This window comes from Apaloderma vittatum, unplaced genomic scaffold, assembly GCF_000703405.1.
Source record: "Apaloderma vittatum isolate BGI_N311 unplaced genomic scaffold, ASM70340v1 scaffold21526, whole genome shotgun sequence".
Taxonomy (NCBI): Eukaryota; Metazoa; Chordata; class Aves; order Trogoniformes; family Trogonidae; genus Apaloderma; species Apaloderma vittatum.
Window position 1 is genome coordinate 23154 of NW_009720344.1, and position 20672 is coordinate 43825.

The following is a 20672-nucleotide window of genomic DNA, read 5'->3' on the forward strand; positions in this document are numbered from 1 at the left end:
GAAAGAGACTTCACAACCTTCACAACTGGCAGCTTGTGCCAGTGCTCCGTCACCCTCACAGTAAAGAAGTTTCTCCTTATGTTGAGGTGGAACTTCCTATGTTCTAGCTTGCACCCATTATTCCTTGTCTTATTACTGGGCACCACTGTGAAGAGATTGGCACCTTCCTCTTGACCCCTACTCCTCAGGTATTTATATATATTAAGAAGATCCCCTCTCAGCCATCTCCTTTCAAGACTAAACAGCCCCAGTTCTCTCAGTCTCTCTTCACAGGAGAGATGTTCAAGTTCCTTAATCATCCTTGTAGCTCTCAGCTGGACTCTCTCCAGTAGGTCCCTGTGTCTCTTCAATTGGGGAGCCCAAGACTGGACACAGGATTTCAGGTGTGGTCTCACCAGGGCAGAGCAGAGGGGGAGGAGAACCTCCCTAGACCTGCTGGACACACTTTTCCTAATGCATCCCAGGATCCCATTGGCCGTCTTGGCCACACGGGCATGTGTACAACTTACTGTCCACTAGGACTCCAAGGTCTTTTTCCATGGGGCTGCTTTCCAGCAGGTCAGCCCCTAATCTGTACTGGTGCCTGGTGTTTCCCCTGATGCAGGACTCTACACTTGTCCTTATTGAACTTCATGAGGTTCCCCTTCACCCAGCTCTCCAGCCTGTCCAGATCTCATTGGATGGCAGCATAGCCTTCTGGTGTGTCAGCCACTCCCCCCTAGTTTTGTATCATCAGCAAACTTGCTGAGGGTACACTCTATCCCCTCATCCAGGTCATTGATGAAGATATTGAACAAAACTGGATGCAATGCTGATCCCTGGGGGCACAAGCCTCCAACTTGGCTCTGTGCTACTGATTACAACTCTGTGAACTCTACTGTTGAGCCAGTTAACAATCCACCTCACAGTCCAATCATCTATCCCACATTTCTTGAGTTTTTCTATGAGGATGTTATGGGAGGCAGTATCAAAAGCCTTACTGAAGTCAAGGTATATGACATCCACTACTCTCCCTTCATCTACCTATTTGGTCACGTCTTCATAGAAGGATATCAGATTAGTCATGCAGGATTTCCCCTTAGTAAATCTATGTTGGCTACTCCTGATAACCTTCTTTTCTTTCATTTGGTTAGAGATGGCCTTCAGAATAAGCTGCTCCATCACCTTTCCAGGGACAGAGGTGAGGCTGACTCGTCTTTAGTTGCCTGGGTCCTCCTTCTTGCCCTTTTTGAAGACTGGAGTGATATTGGCTTTCTTCTAGTCCTCAGGCACCTCTCCCGTTCTCTCTCTGCCTATTCCCTGATGGAGGTAAGCAGTACAGCAAACTAATGGAGGCCTTTGGCCAGACCTTTAACAGCAGAGACCTTTAACAGTGGCACCTTTGGACACTTACTGATGGGAATGACTTAGGTGAACACTAGCTTGCTGTGCACTAACCCTTGCAACCACTACCACTGCAGTAATTTTTATCCTGCATGTCATACCCTGAAGCATATGCCTTTCCATTGTCAGTCACCATGTGGCAGCAGTCTAAATGGGGAAACAATCCTGATCTGATCAGACTGACAAGGCTGTACTCCACTATGCTGAATAACAATGGGGTTCACCCATTCTATCCAGGAGTCACCAAAAACTCAAAAGAAAAAGAGATGGTGATTTCTGCAATTTCAGATTTAAAGTTTGGGTGTAGATAGACCAATAACGTAGTTTACCATTGTCTTTCTACAAAGAGACAGCTCTTCTAAGAGACCCCTCCAGAGAAGTACCCTGAATCTGCACAGCTCCCTACAACAAGGATAAAGGGGCAAGCAGAAGCCACCACACTGCATCAGTGATACAGAAAGGCAGGGTCAGATAACTCGTCATAGCCTTAACTCTGTCGATTTTCTTGAACAGTCTTTGAAGTAATTCACACCACTTCCTTCTTCTAGTGAATATTGTATGTTTGGGGGTGACCTCTTCCAAAACACACCATGGTATTCCCCATAACCACTAGTACAGTATGGAGACTATGAGAGACTTAGTAGCACCTAAACAGAAATGCAGGTTTAGAACTGGGCTGGGTGCAGAGAACATAAGGGGCTGAGACAGGGGAAGGAAAGATGCTGTTTCACTCGAGCTCCTGGCATCACTGGCTGGGGGCAGGGTGAAGGCAGGGTGCTGGGTAGCACAGCAGGTGGATCTTAGGAATGTGTGACTTGTCTTCAAAGAAGAGGTAGGTTTAACGGATGTCTCACCAGTGTCTGGAGTATCACTGGGCAGCTTGTTGTTCTTCCATACAAAATCCGGACTGGTAGTCACCGCGTGTGTCTCATTCTTTTGAGTGTTGAAATACAGAAGAGGTTTGTACTATGGGTTTAGGAGGGAAGAAATACAGTCAGCAGCTGTGCTCTCCCTCTTTCATCCTTTACTTCAAACTATTGTTAATAATTGTCCAAACTCAGATAAATTCTTGGTCTTTCTGCTACAGTGGTGCATTCCACGGCTTAGCCATATGCTTGGCTGCCATGTTGTTCCCCATTCCTCTCTTCTCTCAGAAAAGAAATTTATTAGTCCCCCAAAATACCAGCTGCACTTCACTTACTGAATCACCAGATGACATCAATCATGTCAGTCTCCAGCACACCTCTCATGACCCCCTCCTGGCATGCACAGCATGCCTTGGCATGCCACCACTTCTGCTGTAGTTATTTTCATCATTCTTATGCAATCGTACAGGGCATTTTGTTTCTTCTTTCATATATAAGGTCAGACAGTTGCTCCCTGGTCATACGTACATGATTTTCAGTCTGTGATGTGTACATCAGGGTCAAATTTCTATCAATGTCTCCAAATTCATCTAGAGTCACAGGACCCAGTACACCTGCAGACACAAGGAATTAGTCAGAGGGCTTGTGCTTCTCCTCAAAACACAAATATATGGCAGCAAGAATGGGATAAATAAAAGGGATTCTGATGCTTGGGATATTTTCCTTCTTCATGTACGTGCTAGAACACATATCAGCTTATTGTGGCACTACTTCTCCCTTTATAGCACACTACATTTTCTCTACAAAATCCAATAAAAGGTGCTGATCTGACTGCACTGAAGAGGAAAGTCTCCCTTTAGCTATAGAAAAATATATTTGTCAGGTTTCTTCAGCATACCAAGAATGTCAGAGTAACCTCCCTTGAAAGGACCATTTTAGAAGTGAAAAGGAAAATTGCCTGTTTCCACCTGCAGTTTGAATCTGTCAGCTAGAAAGGAAATATAGAGATACTTTTATTCCCCTTATTCTTTCGAGGGCTACCTGCTTGGCTCTAATAATATTATTTTAACTAGGTTCTTTTTCTCTTTAACTTCCTGCCTCTGTATGTCAACAAATGTGCAGATTAAGAAATTGCCTGTGTAGCACATTCCAAGGATTTTAAGGTGGAGCTTCCTAAGTCCCTCAGTGTGGCTTGACTTTGGTCTCATGAAGTCAGTCATTTCAACAAGAGCACAAGCTTAGCCAATACCCCCACTCCTGAAAGTCTCACCTTCTTTTTTTTTCCCTTCTTTTTTCAAGAGAGTCTTTCTGACCAGCTTCAGATTGCTCTTTTGCTGCTGTTGCTGATGACTTATTTTATTTTTCCTAAAGCTGAGCATTATCATTATTTGAGTTTGAGAATTACTGTCTTCCATTTCACCTCAAAACTTGATGCGAAGTTTTTCACAGTCCATCTTATTAATATCAAAATAATTATTATATGAAGTCCCTAATCTACCAGCTTCAAATATAAGAAAGAATGAAGGTGGTTCAATCTTTCACTTTTAAGATTTTTTTTAAAACTAAACCTATAACTAATGTGGAGCATTACAGTGCAAGTTTCATTTCATATAAATAAAAGAGGTTGTGCAACTTATCTTTCAAATTTTGAGTGAAACTGAAGAGATGAGTTTACTGCTATTCAAAAAAGGTTCCTGTCTCTGGGAGGAATTAATAAATTATATTTTGCTGGGTCTGGGATACCATGACTAATGCAAAAAAATAGCCCAAAACCTGTTATGCCACAATAGGAGAATCTAGGAAACTTCTACACATGTGCTTGCTGAAAGCAGATGGGATATAATCACAAAGCTTTTTGTTGTCATTTTTTCGCACAGATCGCTGATGTGAAATGACAGCTGGGACTTTGCTCCCAGAGAGGTAATATTATCACTTCATTGTGTAAGTCTTGCCTCTGTCTTTTCCTAATGATCAAACTCTGTGATTTGAAGCCTGTGGCCTCCAAAAGCCCGCTGGTGCCAGACAACCTGTGAGATGAACAAGAAAGCTAACTTATAAGACCCAACCCACTGCCAGCTGTCTTAACCTCACACTGCAGGCACCCAGGCTTACGATAGCTTTGTAAGCTGGAAAAATGTTGAAACTATTTCATTAAAGCTTAGCTAAGTGGACTTTAGAGCCATTTTTAACATCAATCATATTTCACATATACTGGCCTCAAGTCAAGACTAGACATTTGAGGAAAGCTTAGAAATGCCAGTGTTGTGAATTAACAATCTGAATGCCAGGTTGCCTCTTGAGGAAGTATGGACTTTGAAACCCACCTATGTGCCTCAGTCTTCCAGCTCCTTTCTCATCCTCCAGATAGTCTCCACACACAGAGCTCAACTTTTTGTCCAAAGAATGACACCAGCGGCAGCTCCTCATACCTGTCCTCCATCTCTGCTGGCTGGGAAGCTCTGTGTCTCTGCCTTCATCTACCCCTCATTAGGCAGCACTATTCTTTAAATGTGCTTTGTACTTCAAAGCAGCCTAGAAAGTAGTCTGGTCCTCAAACAGTCTGTTGCTAATTCCAGTGTTTCAAATTATCATCATTTTGACCTTCTGCCTCTTCTGTCTTGCATGCACTGAGGTGATTCCATATGACTGCTAAGTGGTGCTTCTGCTAATACTGAAGATAATATCCTTGGCAAAAAATACAGAAAAATAAAAAGATTGGGAATAAAGCTCATTGAAGGGCTTGGATTTGTTTAGTGTAAAAGTCACTTATCCTAAGAGTGCTGAAAAACAAATGTTCTTCCCTTCATCAATTTAGTGAATCCTGCACAGGACTGTATTTTTTTTACCTTCAAAAGTGATATTTCGAGATGCATTGATGAAACTGAGATGTGATACAGGATTCTGGGATACGATAAATTTCTTCAGTATATGTCCAAACAGCAAGACTGCATTAAAATAGCCAATGACAAAGTCATCTTCCATCTAGAATAGGAGAAAAAGAAAATCAGCAACTTGAGAGTTCATGTTTCTCCTTTAAAGCTGCAGTATGTTTGGTGGTCTCTATCTGGCAAAAACTCAAGGATGAAAGACCCAAATCTGCTGGACACAAAGTTAGTAGATGGACAATGCCACATCAGCATTCTCACTTGGAAACATAAAACTAAACAAATTCTGGTTTTGGTATACAAAGACGAGGAGGTGCTGAAAACTTTAAAAAAGGCCAATATAAAGCTATGGCATGATGATCCTCGTGCAAAGGATTCAAGAAATCCTCCATTGCAGGTTCTGGGCAGGTCTGTTCAGCAATGGTTTTGGATTAGACTTTCTGTACAGATAATCCAGGGTGGTGCCACCAAGTCTGGGCTTCCAGATGGCCATACCTCAGGGGTAAGGAGCTGTGCCAGTATTTCCAGCACCATGCCATAGAGCTAGTACCCAAAAAGTGTTGAGCCCAGGCTGGAGAATCTGGAGGCCCTGTAATCCAGCCAGAAGCTTCAGGCTGCTTGATAGAGAGCTGGAGCTCAAACCCAAAACCTGGGAGGAACTCTTATGTGTAGAGTCTGGTTCCTGGGCAGATGGCAGGAGTACCAGTTTCACGGAGCAGATACAGGGTGTGCATAGTTTCTGCTTTTCAGGAAATTAAAAAAAATACATATTTCCTACAGAAAAAAAAAAAAGTTCCCATTTTTGAAGTTTAACTGGAAAGTCCCCGGACGGAAACAGCAATCATTGCCACTGCTTATACATATCTGCACATAAAAACATCAGTCAACAATTATTCTGAACTTTCCATTCTCACATCTCAGTTACATCTATAGATCTTCCTTCAGTGATGCTTTGCAGCTACATCTAAGATTGTCAACCACTCAGAAGTGGGCATGGGGAAGACTATGTACCTGCAAATCTCCCTCACACCCTGTGAACATGACACTAGCATACAAAATTTAAAGCTTGAGTTGAACTTTGCAAAGCAGGAATATGAGACCCTGCATGTTTGCCTTATGATATTTTACATCATTACAGCAGGATAAAATGTCATCCTGTGATACAGTAAGAAAATATCAGCATAGAAGCATGATGGGGGATGATTGCAGCTGCATTTTTAATTTTCATTTCATACTACATGAATATGAATTAATTGAATGCAATAATCAGATATAAAATAGTGTGGTTACCAGCGGGGCATCCACAGTCTTCATGGTATTCAAGCTGTAATTATCTGGTGGCAGAGTCAGAACAAGCACATTCTGCATGTAATGGGCTGAGATATTGTCCCTGAAGTATGTGTTACTGTAAAGCAAAGCACAAGAACCCCACAAACAGTCAGCAACAGGGGCAGTGGTGACCATGACAGAATAACTCTCCCCAGTGGCACAGTTATTTAACAGGTTAAAAGAGTAGTTCTACAAATAAAATTTCATCATGGGCAAAACTCTATGTTGTTTAGTCCCTGATGCCAGCTTCTGAGCTTAACTATATTAAAAGGTAATATCAAAGAGATCGAGAATGTGAAACTCAAAGGTTGCGGTGAATTACTGTTATTATTGCAACTGCTTGATTTCTGTCCTGTTTATTTTCTCTTCTGTCAAGCAGGAGTTTATTAAAACCGAGTCTCTTCTTGGAGTCCATAGTACTGCTCTCTGCAGTTTCTTCATGTTATTGTGCATGTTTCTGACCTCTTCAGCACTTTTTTGCATGTTCCTCTAATTTTGATATTTCCTGCTGGAATTGATCACAGCAGGATTTGCAATAAAAGCATTTAACAGGAGAGCATGAAACAACCGGAGAGGTGCAGAGAGTAGCTTATCAATTTATTTGTTTAATTCAGTGAGCTACGAAAATCAGAGGAAACTATGTGAACTTGAAAACTATGCTAAAACAAGCAGAAAAGGTTGTAGCTTTCAGGTATCTTTGGTTTCACTCTGACAGGCCATCTGGAAGTGTTTCACAGACTGGCAGCCACTGGATTCACATGTTACAGAGGACTTTAGTAATAGATATTAGTGTCAAGTGGTAGCATCTGTCATTGCAATAGCTAGATAGATTAAACAAAAAACCATACTGTGTGAGCTTTCTCTCATTATCCATGCTTGATTCACCTTTTATTTTTTCAGTCAATATGGTGTTAAGAATTTTTGGAGACCACAGACTCTGCTCCAGGGCCATCAGAGCCTTTCTCTGAACCTTCTGACTTGTACATTGCACTTTTCACCCTGAAGAATTTCAAATTGCTTTTCATTCAGGCTTGAACTGAACTAGCCAGGTGAAAAGTCAACTTCATTAGACTCCACCAGACTGGATAATCCTACAGCATCCCATCTTCCCTGACACTGTGCTGGTGTCGTTGCTGCCAGAAGGCCCTGAGTTGAAGAAAATCCATTACTTTGTCTGAGGGATTTGACTCCTGGAGAAGCATGGGACCTTGCCTACTGTCTTCTCCTACAGCTTGAGTTTGGATCTAACACATGTCTGTATTGTGTTCTTCTTTAAAAACAGGATTTGAGATACTCAGCAAAAACAGGGGTAGGTAGCAAATTTAAGGAAGCCAGGATGTAAAACGGGCTGAGGCAGCTGAGTATACCAGAAGGATGGATATCACAGCAGAGAAGCCCCTAATGACCCTCACCTATTGTCAGGAAACTATTATGTATGTAACACCAGTAAGTAAAAGCACCGATGTACGTTGAACCCATTGTGCAGTTGCAAAGAAAGAGGAATTGTGGCCAGTTGCCTCAGTAAAAGCAGCTGGGGATTTCTAGTGCCTGGATAAAGCAGTGGCAAGTCTATAGCTCTTAGAGGCACTTCTGAAAAATACATATGGTGAACCTGAAAGTGTACAGAACAGAGAAGATCCTGTTAAAACTTGAATCATAGGCTCCAGTTCGGACCCAAAGGTTAAATGACTGAAGTCAGTAATCCAAAGTGCCTCAGCCCTGCCCTCTCAAGGTCAGCTTTAAATGGGCGAGCTGGGGAGTCCCACAGGGCCTGGAACTCTTCTGTTACATCAGCAGTGAAATCAGTAAGATGGAGATGTGGGCACATACATTTGTCTTGTGCTCATCCATACCAGTACGCTGCCAGCACAGTCCTGGCCATGATTTTGGTCTAGGCTGACTAGCTTCCTCCCAGACTGTGACTTGCTACAGTGACTGGAGCTGTACCAAAAAGGCAGTCTGGGCATCTACGTTTAGCCATATGTGTGCTGTGTCACCTAGGCTAAGGGCCAGAGATCAGCTCTTGATCCTCATAAAGAGACAAAGCTTTTGAGGCTACGATTGATAAGGCCAGTTTACATCAGTCCTCATCTATAAAGATTTTGTAATCAGTAATATCAAGGTGAAACTGAACGACAGAAAACTTAGGTTGAATACAAAGAAATATCTCTGAAAACTTAGATTTATATAGTTATAAAGATGTTGAAGAGACAGTTATAAAGGGGAAGATTTATAAAGTGGAAAAGACAATTGTACCATGCTTTTAAATCAATTAAAAATGGAATAAGTGGAGCCTAGAAAAATATGCTATAAACCACATTTACATAGTTGTCTGATTGGGCAGAGTGTATGAAATAGTACAATATCTCATATGAACAGTTCATGACCATTCTGACAATAGAATCTATAGCTCTCTCATGGCTTCCTGCACTCAGGATTCTACAGGATGACATTAACCCTACCGTCTGTCTCACTGCCTTAGAAAAATATTATGTGAACTAAAGGAGATGTTACGGAGGACGTACCACAAATTAAACAACAAGCAGCTTAGATAAATGGCAAGACAAGAGAAAAGATGGCAATGGAAAACATTTTGTGGGTAAGCATCTCTTCAACAAAACAGTTCGATGCAGACTATTCCCATTATCTCTATCCTTCAGCAAAGTGCAGAGAAAAGAGGAAAAGCAAAGGTGATACTTTACTTGAAGAGATCTATCAGGATGATAACAATATCTTCATCAGTTTTCTCCATCCCTAGGTCTTTGCCGATGACATCTGGAGAGCCACACATGATGATCACTACAGATGGAGCAAAAATAGTGACAGATTGGTGAATGGCCACAGACCAGAAGAGGACATTTGCCTTCTCCCTCATGCTTGAGCAGCAGCCAGTAGAGCAACGCTGGGACCCATGCACAGAGCTGCAGCCTCTCTGCAGTACGATGGGGATATTTGAGGGAAAGTGGTAAAAAGTGCCTCAACGCCTGCACCATTTTCTGTCTGATGGTACCAGAGCAATACCATTATCTCACTCAAACAAGCATTAGCAGTTCTGACACAATATGAGCTACTGAATATGAACATTTCTAAGGTAAATGGCATTGAAGTAATAGTTTCATTGGCGTACTTATTCATTGCATACTCACTTGGCCTGCTGATGCCAGGTGCTTAATCTTAGGAGAAGATGAGGTATTTACTCATTCATTTTTCCAGTTTGGATTGATCACTTACAGAAAAAGTGCCCCTCAATGGCACAAATGAGGCCCATATATGTACCAGGGCTGCAAACACAGGAATGGTAGAAAGCGAAGCACTCTTGTAGTAGCTAAGGCCCTTCTTAGAAGGAGCTGTGATTCCTGGATTTATGAATCTTTCACAACACACAGTTTGTGCCTAGATGGGATAATTCATCATAAAACCTCTCTAGAACCAAGATATTCCTCCATATTTTACGGGGATGGAGAGAGGAATCTAGGAAATTTGTGCCATTTTATCTTTGCGTCCATGTGAAATCTGTATCTGTGTTTCTCAACTATTTCTGTGGACAGACATCCCTAAAATGTAAGTAAGAGTTAGGTTTCATTTTCTCAGAAAAGCAACTTACCTGCAGGGGAAAGTGAACCCTCAGCACCCCCTTACCATTGCTTTTCCGGTTTGGATCTTTCACAATATTTTTAAACTGATCCGAAGTCCTTAAAATGTCTTTGAACTTCAGTTTTTCGGAGAAGTGTGTTATTCCAGCATCTAGCGCATTCATGTACCTGACACAAGGGAGCATGGATATTGTCAGAAAGTTACAAACCCCTCACATTCTCCTAAACAAGCCAAAATGCAAAATAGATATGCTGATTACAGCACACAAGAGTGTTTGTAAGGCAGTTTGGAGAGCTTTTTTTTCTGGAGGAATAAGAGAAAATCAATACAGGACATGAAAGTCTTAGAAGTGTTTGGAAAGTCACCCAGAGGTATTTGAGCCGAATTCTACAAAGGATGTGTTTGGAGAATACAATGATATAGTAAGATATTAACAATTATGAAAATGGATCAGGGATATGGGGAAATGAGAGTGACGCTAACTGGGAGGCAGAGACAAGAAGCTCTGTTGTTTTAAGACATCAGTGGTAATCTTAGAAGACACATGTGACACATGTGACATATTCAAAGGAGTAAATGGGAGCTGCAGAAAGAACTGAGATAACACACATATACCCTGACCGTGAGACAAGTGAAGTAAGGAAAAAAGCAAAAAAAAAAACCAACAAAAAAAACCTCTTTAATGAGTCAGTTAAAACCTGAAGGGGGGAAATGAGGACAGAGAAAAAAATGACCAAGTGAGTTAAAGCTAGCTAAAAGATTAAGCAAAACCAGCCAACTCCTAAATCCTATTCTTGCCTCAACATGTGTCTGAGAAGGGACATTCTGTATGAAATAAAGTTGTTACAGAGGGAAAACCAAAATAAATGTCTTTATTTTCAAACTGTTTAAATTTTGATGTTAGCAACACTGAGATCCCAGTCCTATAAACTACTAAATATCTTTTGCTTTTTTTTTTTCCAGGAACAGAATCATTAACTATTAATTTACAGGAACATATGGAAAGTTGAGACATAACCTGATTTTGCTATCACTGTGGGTATTCACTTATTTTTTATACATATATGGAGAAAACAATTAGTCCACACAGTATAACTTCTGCTTTAGCAAAAATTGATTTTTTTAATTAGTTCAAAAACATTCAAGTTGGCACATTCATTTAAGCAGAATGAGGTGTACTTTTACAACTATATTAGGATGAAAAATATGCAGAGATACAAAATTTATTCTGATTTCTGAATTTGTTAATTAAAGAAAAGAAGCTTGAACAATTCTGAAGTCATACAGAAGTGTGAATGAAGACAAAGTAAGAAACACTTGGGAAATAACTTACATACACTGACTTCTCTAAAGGTATGAAACCTGCAGGATTAAAGGGATTTAGCTAAAGTATGTGTAATGCATTGGCAATTATAGCTGCAAACATGAAAAAAAAGGGATTGTAGTAAGAGATAAGCAAAGTGCACTAACGTTTCAAAGCATCAGAGAAGTGATCAAGCTGCTAGCTATACTAAAAAAGGAGGAAACAATAAAAGTCACTAAATATCTACAAAACGGTGAATTGGAGATAAGGTTTTACGCACTTCAATTCAGAAAAAATTAATTCTGTATGCAAAATATTCTGTAAGTACATGCGTGTATCACTCTGAATCCAAGTCATAAATTTTGCTTAAAATGCTGCAGGTTCCTCAGGTAATTAATTGTAAAGGTAAATAATAGTGATTTCCACAAATCCTTGGCTGTCTTTGAGCTACATTTATAAAATTAGTAGGAGAAAGTAGATGATTTTTTTTTTAATTAATCAGCATTTTATGTCCCAAAATTGGGAAAAAAAAGTCAAAGTAGCATGGAAACACTCACATGAGCTGAAAATTAAATGAGTCAATAATAGAAGAGTAATGATAAATATCATTATATTAAAGAGTCTATTTGACTAGAACTGGTCTTTGATTTTCGGCAAGGAGAAAACTCAGCATTCTTGAGAACCAAGCACAGGCTGTTCAGATGTCAAAGTGAAAACTGTCTCCTTTTCTTCAAACTGGAGAGAGCATAGCTTAAACTCTGAAATCATTAGGAGTCATTTTGTTCCAAGAAAGCTACAGTTTGAACTTTAGAAGCATTTTGAAGTGACAATAGTGCCCACAGACTGAAGCCATTAATGTAAAGAAACATTACAAGAGCTTGATAAGACCTCTGACCTAAAAAGGCATCTATGGAGAGCCTGGTGGAGGAGCATCGTATCACACTATTTACATCAAGGATGCAGAAAACAGATATTTCCAACAACATGTGGGCTATGCTGTCTGTGAGAAAAGCCATGAATACTTAAAAGTAGACTGAGTGAAATATTGAGATATTCAGTACAGCTAAAGGATATCATTCATCTTTTCCTTCTCTCATTCCTCAGCAGCCCTAAGACACCTCCCAAAACGTAGGACTTGAAGGACAACTTGTAAGAACTGTGTCTGGGGATGGAGATAGGATTTACCAACAGCCACGTCACAGGTGGATCCAGATCTTACCAGAAGCATGCCTCCAAGCTATCGTCCCTCTTGTAAATGTAGACAGATTCCCAGGCTGTGGTTTTGAATGGCAACCCAGATTCAGTCCAGAAATAATAGAAGAAGTCAATCACTTTCCTGGCTGGAGTCAGAAGCCGGGTTAGGTTTACTTTGTAGTCACATGACAGTCCAAAACTCCCTACAGAGATCAGAGGCAGGCTCAGTGTTGTTTCAGCTCTGAAGGGAGAGACAAGAGGACAAGTCTGAATGGACTGCTGTCACCCTGAGGCAGCTGCCATGTGATTTTCACCCTCAGCTCCCTTTCCTCTTGTGCCCTGCTTAAGTTCAGCAATTTGAACCTGAAACAGAAAGCTCCTCAAGATCACAAGCAGATTTTAAGTCAGTACCGGCACAGAAGAACCCTGTTGAAGTGATCCAGGCAGCTTCTCTCACTACCCCCAGTTCCCTGTGCCCTTTTGGGTACCATGCACCATTTCAACTCAAGCTATGACAGGAGTCCAAAGGCTCAGGGGCCCATCCAATTCTCCCCAGCTGTCAATGAAAGTCTTTGGCATCATTCTGGGCAGCTCCATATCCAGCAGATAGAAAAGCAAACATAAATTTAGGAGATGTGATGAATAAAATAGGTTACATTTGGCGCTACATAATATTTTACCATGGTCCTATATGTATGTAAGACTTATTCTTTTGATTCTTCTATAAATCAATCACACGCATTTACCAGTAGGATTGTATTTGCTTCTGGTCATGACTTTCAAAGAAACATACAGAGCTAAAAGCAGATAAAACTTGAGGTAAATGTCTCAATCTTCCCAGTATCTCTCATCAAAACCAAAAGGCTATGAAGTTTAAAAAGGGTGCATGATTCACATGGGTAACAATATGGATTTGCACATCATAATTGATGGGTTGTTTTAAATTGATTTATGCTAGAAGTCTGCAGATTCAGCTTACACTTTTCCTAATATCTGAGAATGAACATATTAATGTTTAATATAGAATAGAATTATACAGATTCATGTATAGTAGAGAGGTTCATTCTTCAGGAATGCTTCCTTAGGCAAAAGAGTTAGGATGGAGCTGGCTGGTCTCTATCTAAACCCTCTTTCCTGTAGATGGTTGGGGTTTGGGGATTGACACATATAACTCAGGCCCCTCACAATGGCTGAGCACCCATCCAGAAGGACCCCTGTTGTTGCTGAAGTATTGTGACATGCCTCAGGCTATCATCTCTTTCCTCCTGCAGTTGCTGAAGAGTTGTCTTTTGAGCCCTTAATCAATCAATCAACCTACTGTCAGCAGTTAGAAAAGTTTCCCTCCTAGCAGTGGGTTTTCATCAATGGGCTTTGGAAGGGGATTTTCTTCTCCCTACCAAACACAGTGGCTAAGAGTCTTACCGCCTTGATTGTAGACCTCGAGGTGTCTGATGCATCCTAAACCTCACTGTCTCTGCTGGCTTGCGGTACACAAAACAACTTTGCTCAGCAGTTCGTATCTTCAAGAGCACAATATTAAGGGGAAGTGGTGGTACTTACGAGACCATTTGGTAGGTGGCGTAAGTGCAAGCGGGTCCTATGACGACACAGCCAAGTGCGTCGTTATCCTGCAAAGGATGAGAAAGGGTCAGTAGCAGGGACAGTGCAGAGCAATGTCAGAGAGAAGGAAATGGGAGAATGAAGAAAACTTTAGGGTTTGAGAAGGAGGCACAGAATTTACCAAACAAAAGCAAGAACAAGAGTGGCAAAGGATCTACAGAAAGGTTAAGAGAATAAGCCTAGGAGGAAGAAATCACCAAAAGCTAAGAAAAAGGCAGAAGACAGAATAGTATGATTATGACCTTCATTAAGAGACAGACAGCAAGTTAGGATTAAAATGTTGCATTTGTTAAAACTGTACATATGAAACTACACACCCCAGCAGTGCTTGCGCTTGAAGAAGACAGAGGAGTTGGAATTGCAGGATACTGTGTATCAGAAAAATTATTAGTTTTGTGCATATGAAGCTTGTATGAAAAAAAATCCTTCCATGACCACCAAATGAGGTGTGAGCAGTAGCTTTGTGAGTCGTGAGGGACTGCTTCTTAAGAAATACTATGGCATGTGCTCATACGTTGGTAGAATTCACATTGGATTGACAAAGTTTTGCTCAGAAGTGACAGTTATTAGATATGAGAAAATCCACCAAAATATATCTTCTTATAAGATACCGATTCTGACTGAAGCTTTTCCCCATATTAAGATATTCACATAGTTTCTCCCATGTGACTTCTGTGATTTCTAGTGAGAATTGAGCACTTCATCTTTGCACTCTGGGCATAGTTCCATAAACGTTTCTTTGGTACCAGTGCCAGCTTAATAACCTCTCTGCTTGCATGTTCCCATCCTTGCACAGCTCTCTTCCGTATTTATGTAAACTCATGATGAACCAGACCAGGGTCTGATCCAGTTGGAAGAGGACTTTTTTTCTCCGCTTGGGCTGTTTGAGTGTTGTGGGATTTTTTTAATGGATTGTTTTGGCTATGTGGTCACACAAAGAGCTGTGCACATATAAAAAAGAGAACAACTTAAGCACAGGAAAAGGAGCCTCAAGAAGAAGGCTGCTTTAGCCAGCACTACCACCAAATGTCTAAAGATAGCCTCCAGGAAGCATTCATAGAGTCTCTCTCCAGTATTTGCCTGCTTCTCTACACAAAACCTAGAGGAATATCTTTTCTTCAAAAACTTCACTTCTCTGTCAAGTTTATTTGGAACTGTTAATGATGAACATGTTAATAATGGAAGACAAGGAGACAAGTGCACACACGCATGAGGAGAGAAGAGCCCTGTCTTCTAAGGAAATCATCTTAAAGAAGCCTGCTACTCACATAAATTTCTTTGATGAGCTCCAAACCTTCACAGGTGCTGGTACGACAGCCTCGTGAGACATAGAATGATGATGTGAAATTGTGGAAGGTGGCATTGACTGTAATATTTTGTCCTGGAACACAGACATGAAATTAAATAGCATCATGAGTTGCAGACAGTCATTAATACACTGTATAGCCCTTCTACTGACACAAGTCTGAGCAGTGTTATGCTAGGATGTCTCCCACCAAAAAGCTAGTCCCTAACCCCCACTACATAGGATGAGACTGTAAAATTTGCTTAAGTGTGGACTTCTGCTGCTCAGTGTTAGTACTTTCAAAGTAGAGGCTAATCCAGCCAGGATAGGAAGTAAGGGCATCCCAGTGCACTAGATGAGTTGCTGGTCTTGTCTGATCCACTTCAACAATTCCCATGTTCCCACTCTCAACTGAACATCTCCCGAAGAGCATGCAGGAAGAGTCTGCCCAGACATCATAAAAGCAAATATGGTTCTACCCATCTGTAGAGCATTTCTGTTTTTACAGAAGGAGGTCATTATTTCTAAAAGATCTATATAAGGTGAACAGAGGAGCAGTTTGCTGGAAGTCAGATGAGTAGAAATCTGTGACACAAAGTCTGACAAGAAATCACAACAGGAGAGGGAGAGCCAACACCCATTGTCTTACCTTCTGTCTGGATTTCTTCTTGTACCTTTTTCAAGGCTTGACTTGCAGCTAATTTCAAACTGTCAGTAGATGACGGTAAGTCCGAGTAATTCATGAGCATCACATTGATCACATAATTGTTGTTGCTACACATATTTGAACCAACTTGCTGCAGCAGACAGAGTGAGAAAAACAAAGGCCGAAGGGCCAGACCCAAAGTCCATTTCTTCATTATTGCTCAGTTTAGACCCATTGTGTAGGTTTTCTCTTTTCTTTTTCTCTTCCAAATCTCTTTCTTTCAGATACACTTCATTGGTTTTGTTCCAGGATAGAACAAAAGAGACCTCCACGCTGTATATTCAAAGACAGACTGTACAATCCTTCTCTCAGGCACTTCCCTATCCTTCTCCTTGCCTTCACCTCTGCCCTCCCCTCCAGTAGACTAGCTGGCACTTCTGTTTGTGAAAAAGTAGCAATAGCAAAACTCAGGAAAGGAGAGAGGCTAAAGGTTGTTGTGAATGTTTGCTTATGGAAAGGCTGAGGCTATAAAATTGAAGCATTACCTGAAACCTTACCTGATAAGGGCACTAACTCTTCATCAAAGAGATGAGCTGAGAGAAGGAAGAGGAGCGGACAAAAGGACCGAAAAGGCAACCCTTTAAAATGGAAATAAAATACAAGGTCCATTAAAGCCTAGAGGAAAACAGGGGGTTACTTCATGCTTGCATTGCCCTACATCTCTGGTTACATTTCCACACCATCTCAGCTGACTGGGCTCATCAATGAAGATATATTTTCTTCTGTGATTAGTCACCAGTTTCATTCCTTTAGATTTTATAATTACAGCACTTTTTTTATTAGCAAAGCTATCCGACTTGCAGTCCTCCGGACCAAAGCTTTCGTTTCTATTTAGAGAGTAGACTCAGCATAAAGCTTGTCCACTTGTACTCACCCACCATTGCACCGCAGGTCTGCCACAGCCACATTTCTCCCAGGCAGCACAGGTCTCATTGCCCATTCCCACCTTGTCAGATGTCTCCTCAAATGGGGGCCCAACATATTCACACTTACATGATGCAACCTCTTGCATCAGGTAAGGATTAGGAAAGCTGAAGATCAGTTCTCAGATCTGTGGGACCAAAGCTGAATTATGAATGGCATCCCTAAAAGACACGCACTAAAGCATGCCATGGTATTGTTCCTGGGTAGGGCTTTTGGGCTTTCCTGAGTATTTTTCCTGAGAATGGTCTATGGAAGGCAGGTAGAACAAAAGGAACACAAAACCCCCACAAGACTTACGGATAAGTCTGGGCTCAAAGGAGAACTCCAACATAAAAGGAATGAACAGACAAATTTAAATAAAGTGACTGGTCTGAATTTGGGATGCTTGTGCACTCCTATAGGAGTTTCTGTTTCTCTTGTGAAAACTGAACTGAGGCTGTTAGATAATAAAACAGTTTACTTTTATTACCTTCCTGGACTAATTTTGAGACAAACAAGGAAAATAATCACCAATAAAGCAAGTAACAGTGCTTTTGGTATAAAGTAGAACTGCAATTCCACATTTTCTTTCGAAGCCTCTATTTAAAAGGTATTTAATACACTTCAGATATGTTGGCAGACTTTTTACTTGATCCAATTTTAATACCGAATGGTTATTGCTTCAGCCTTCCTTATATCCAACAGCAGAGACCATGAGCCAGCTTTTAAAAGCAGACCTTGAACACCTCAGCATGTCTAATCCATCATTTAAAATTAGGAATACAGCAATTTTAAATTAGCAGTCTGCCATATAAACATCTGGACTAATATAGCTGGCTAGAGCCACAGACTGAGAATGGAATTTAGCTTTTCACGGTGAGATCATCTGCTCATCACTGCCCTATTTTATAGATATTTACAAAGTCCTTGAAACTTATCTCATATAAGCCAATAAGAGATTTGTCATTAAATTCACCATAGGTAGTGCAAGTAGAATTGAGTATTTGGTATTGCTGGTCACGCAGTGAATATGTAATGGCACTGAGTTCTCCCTGATCTTGTATTTATTCGGTTTTCACAGCAGCTTAAAAATGTCCTTTAAAAACAAAAGGTAAAATCAACTATAGCCTTAGAACGGCATTTGTTTTTACTCTCTCCCTTGCTCCTTCCTTCATGGTGCCACAGGGAGTGCCCAACCAGAATATGTTTTAAATGAGTTGTTGACCTCTCAGCTTTTTAATTGCCCAGTGTGTGTAGTCTCTCAGTGTCAAGTCCCATGACTGGAGCACGCCTTGAGCACCAGGTGACATGGAGCCAGAGGGAGTGTGGCAGGAAGCTGCAGCTGGGATGAAGGAAGCGCTCCCTGGAACCAGCTCAATACCATGCTTTGCATAAGTTTCTGATACTATAGGTGATCATGAGGGTGGAGAGAAGGAAAAGTAAATGAGTCACATGTGTAAAGCACAAAATTTGATGGGCCTGCCACAAGCAAAAGCCAAACCTTCTGTATATTTGTGTTTGTTGCTGCCTGTGCCTGAGGGATCTTTAGTCCCCAGGGAACAGAAGAGCTGTAACACCAATGCCAGTCCATTCCTAGTGCCCTGACTGCAGAATGAAGCTAAGCTTCCAATGATCCCAGCCAACCTCATCTAATTTTTTCATAACTTGTAGCAGTCTATAAAACCAAGAGGTTATGAGTGAAACAAACCAACCAGATATCAAAAAAAAATCTTCCTTATATCTTCAGAACACTTTCCTCCCTATCTCAGTAATTTTTCTCCAACCATGAACCAGCCCTCACATTTCAAAGATTAGTTAGGGAGCGATAGACTTGAGAAACCTACAAGTCAAATTATGTGTCATAGGAGAGAGGGGAAAAAACCCACTTTTTGACTTCTACAGACAACTGCAGTTTTAATTAGAAATACCATCTTAGAAAAGAACTGCAAGTAATGGGAGCATCCTGACTGCAAATGCCTCTGCCCTCCCCTGAGAAAGAATGTGATGACACGGAGAAGCAGAGCAAGAAATTCAAACACCAGGAATATTCTGCCTAACATAACCTCCCTGACACCCTGAGGATAAGCCATAAAATATACCTCAAAAACACCTTTAAAACACGTCTTCTACAACTACCTAGTCTCTCTTAAAAGAGTCAAGGTTTAACCATCTTCTAAGGAATAAGGTGTTAAGAAACCACAACCGATGTCCCCAGTGCATTTTTTCTAGCTGTGGCTTCAAGGCATCAACTACTGTTATCATCTTATCAGAAAGGTAAAAAAGACCCCAGCATTAAATACCTTCACTTTGTCTAAGTATCTATCCAAAAGGTCAGTTCTTATGTGTACATCAGTTTGAGTATCTCATGATTATAATCCTAGCATTATTAACAGCTGCTGTAGGTCTCCCCTTGAATGACTGAATGCAAACTCCTTAGTTTATCACTTATTCTGCCTTCAGAAACACAGGGACAATGAAGGTTCAGAGGGGCAGGCCCTGTATTTATTTGTCTGAAGACAAAATTCAGTCTCTCACCAAGATCAGTAATATTGTGTCCACTTCTGGGCCCCTCAGCTCAAGAGAGACAGGGAACTGCTTGAAAGAGTCCAGCGCAGAACCACAAAGATGATGAAGGGAGTGGAACATCTCCCTTATGAGGAAAGGCTGAAGGAGCTGGGTCTCTTTAGCTTGAAGTGGAGATTGAGGGGTGACTTCATTAATGTTCATAAATATGTAAAGGGTGAGTGTCAGGAGGATAGAGCCAGACTCTTCTCAGGGATGTCTAATGACAGGACAAGGGGCAACGAGTGCAGGCTGGAGCATAGGAGGCTCAACAGAAACATTAGGAAAAGATTTTTCACTGTGAGGGTGACAGAGCACTGGCACAGGCTGCCCAGGGAGGTTGTGAAGTCTCCTTCTCTGGAGACATTCAAAACCCGCCTGGATGCACTCCCATGTGACCTACTGTAGGTGATCCTGCTTTGGCAGGAGGGTTGGATTAGATGATCTTTTGAGGTCCCTTCCAACCCCTGACATTCAGTGATTCTGTGACTCCTGCACATACATTGCATGGCTACAAAATATCATAATAGATCTCTGTGGGTGTTCTTATAATCTGTGTTAGATTAGAAATATCAACTCAACTCAAAGGATAACTGTATCATTGGTTTTAGTGAAGAGTGATTTTTAATGCCTTATTCTACAGCACTATTTGTTTGTTCTGCCCTCTGTTTTATTGGATAATAAACAGCCAGATATTACAGGGTGTATTTGACACAGGTAATCAACATGACTTCCTGATCTAAAACTACTCTGAGAGGTTCTCTCAGTCTTCTGGAATATTCAAAGACACTCAAAGAGAAAAAAAAGAAACAAGAAGAGTAAAAAAGCCCAGAAAGTTGTTCCTGTAAGTCTCTCAGCCTATGTAATATTATGCTTTATAGAACATTTTCCAGTCCTTTTTTAATGGTCCATATGATAGGGCTTTCCTCATTTCAATGTCTTCTTTTTTGTACAGAGTCTCAGAGTCCTGAAAATTGGGAATAACAGGCCAACCTAGGCATCTCAAAGGCCCTTTGCCTTTCCAGGTCATATTGCAAAAGTG

General features: G+C 41.0%; 1 protein-coding gene across 1 annotated transcript in view; it reads right to left on the bottom strand.

Moving 5' to 3' along the window:
• GUCY2C (guanylate cyclase 2C (heat stable enterotoxin receptor)) overlaps positions 1-16319 on the bottom strand; it is a 39051-nt gene extending 22732 nt beyond the window's left edge. Inside the window, exons 1-10 of the mRNA XM_009870994.1 lie at positions 16109-16319; positions 15443-15555; positions 14115-14182; positions 12580-12795; positions 10103-10224; positions 9166-9262; positions 6425-6539; positions 5096-5231; positions 2778-2863; positions 2238-2349 (exon numbers count right to left, since the gene is read on the bottom strand). Coding sequence (XP_009869296.1) covers positions 2238-2349; positions 2778-2863; positions 5096-5231; positions 6425-6539; positions 9166-9262; positions 10103-10224; positions 12580-12795; positions 14115-14182; positions 15443-15555; positions 16109-16319 — 1276 coding nt within the window. The remainder of the gene's footprint in view (positions 1-2237; positions 2350-2777; positions 2864-5095; positions 5232-6424; positions 6540-9165; positions 9263-10102; positions 10225-12579; positions 12796-14114; positions 14183-15442; positions 15556-16108) is intronic.
• Between the last annotated feature and the right edge of the window lie 4353 nt (positions 16320-20672).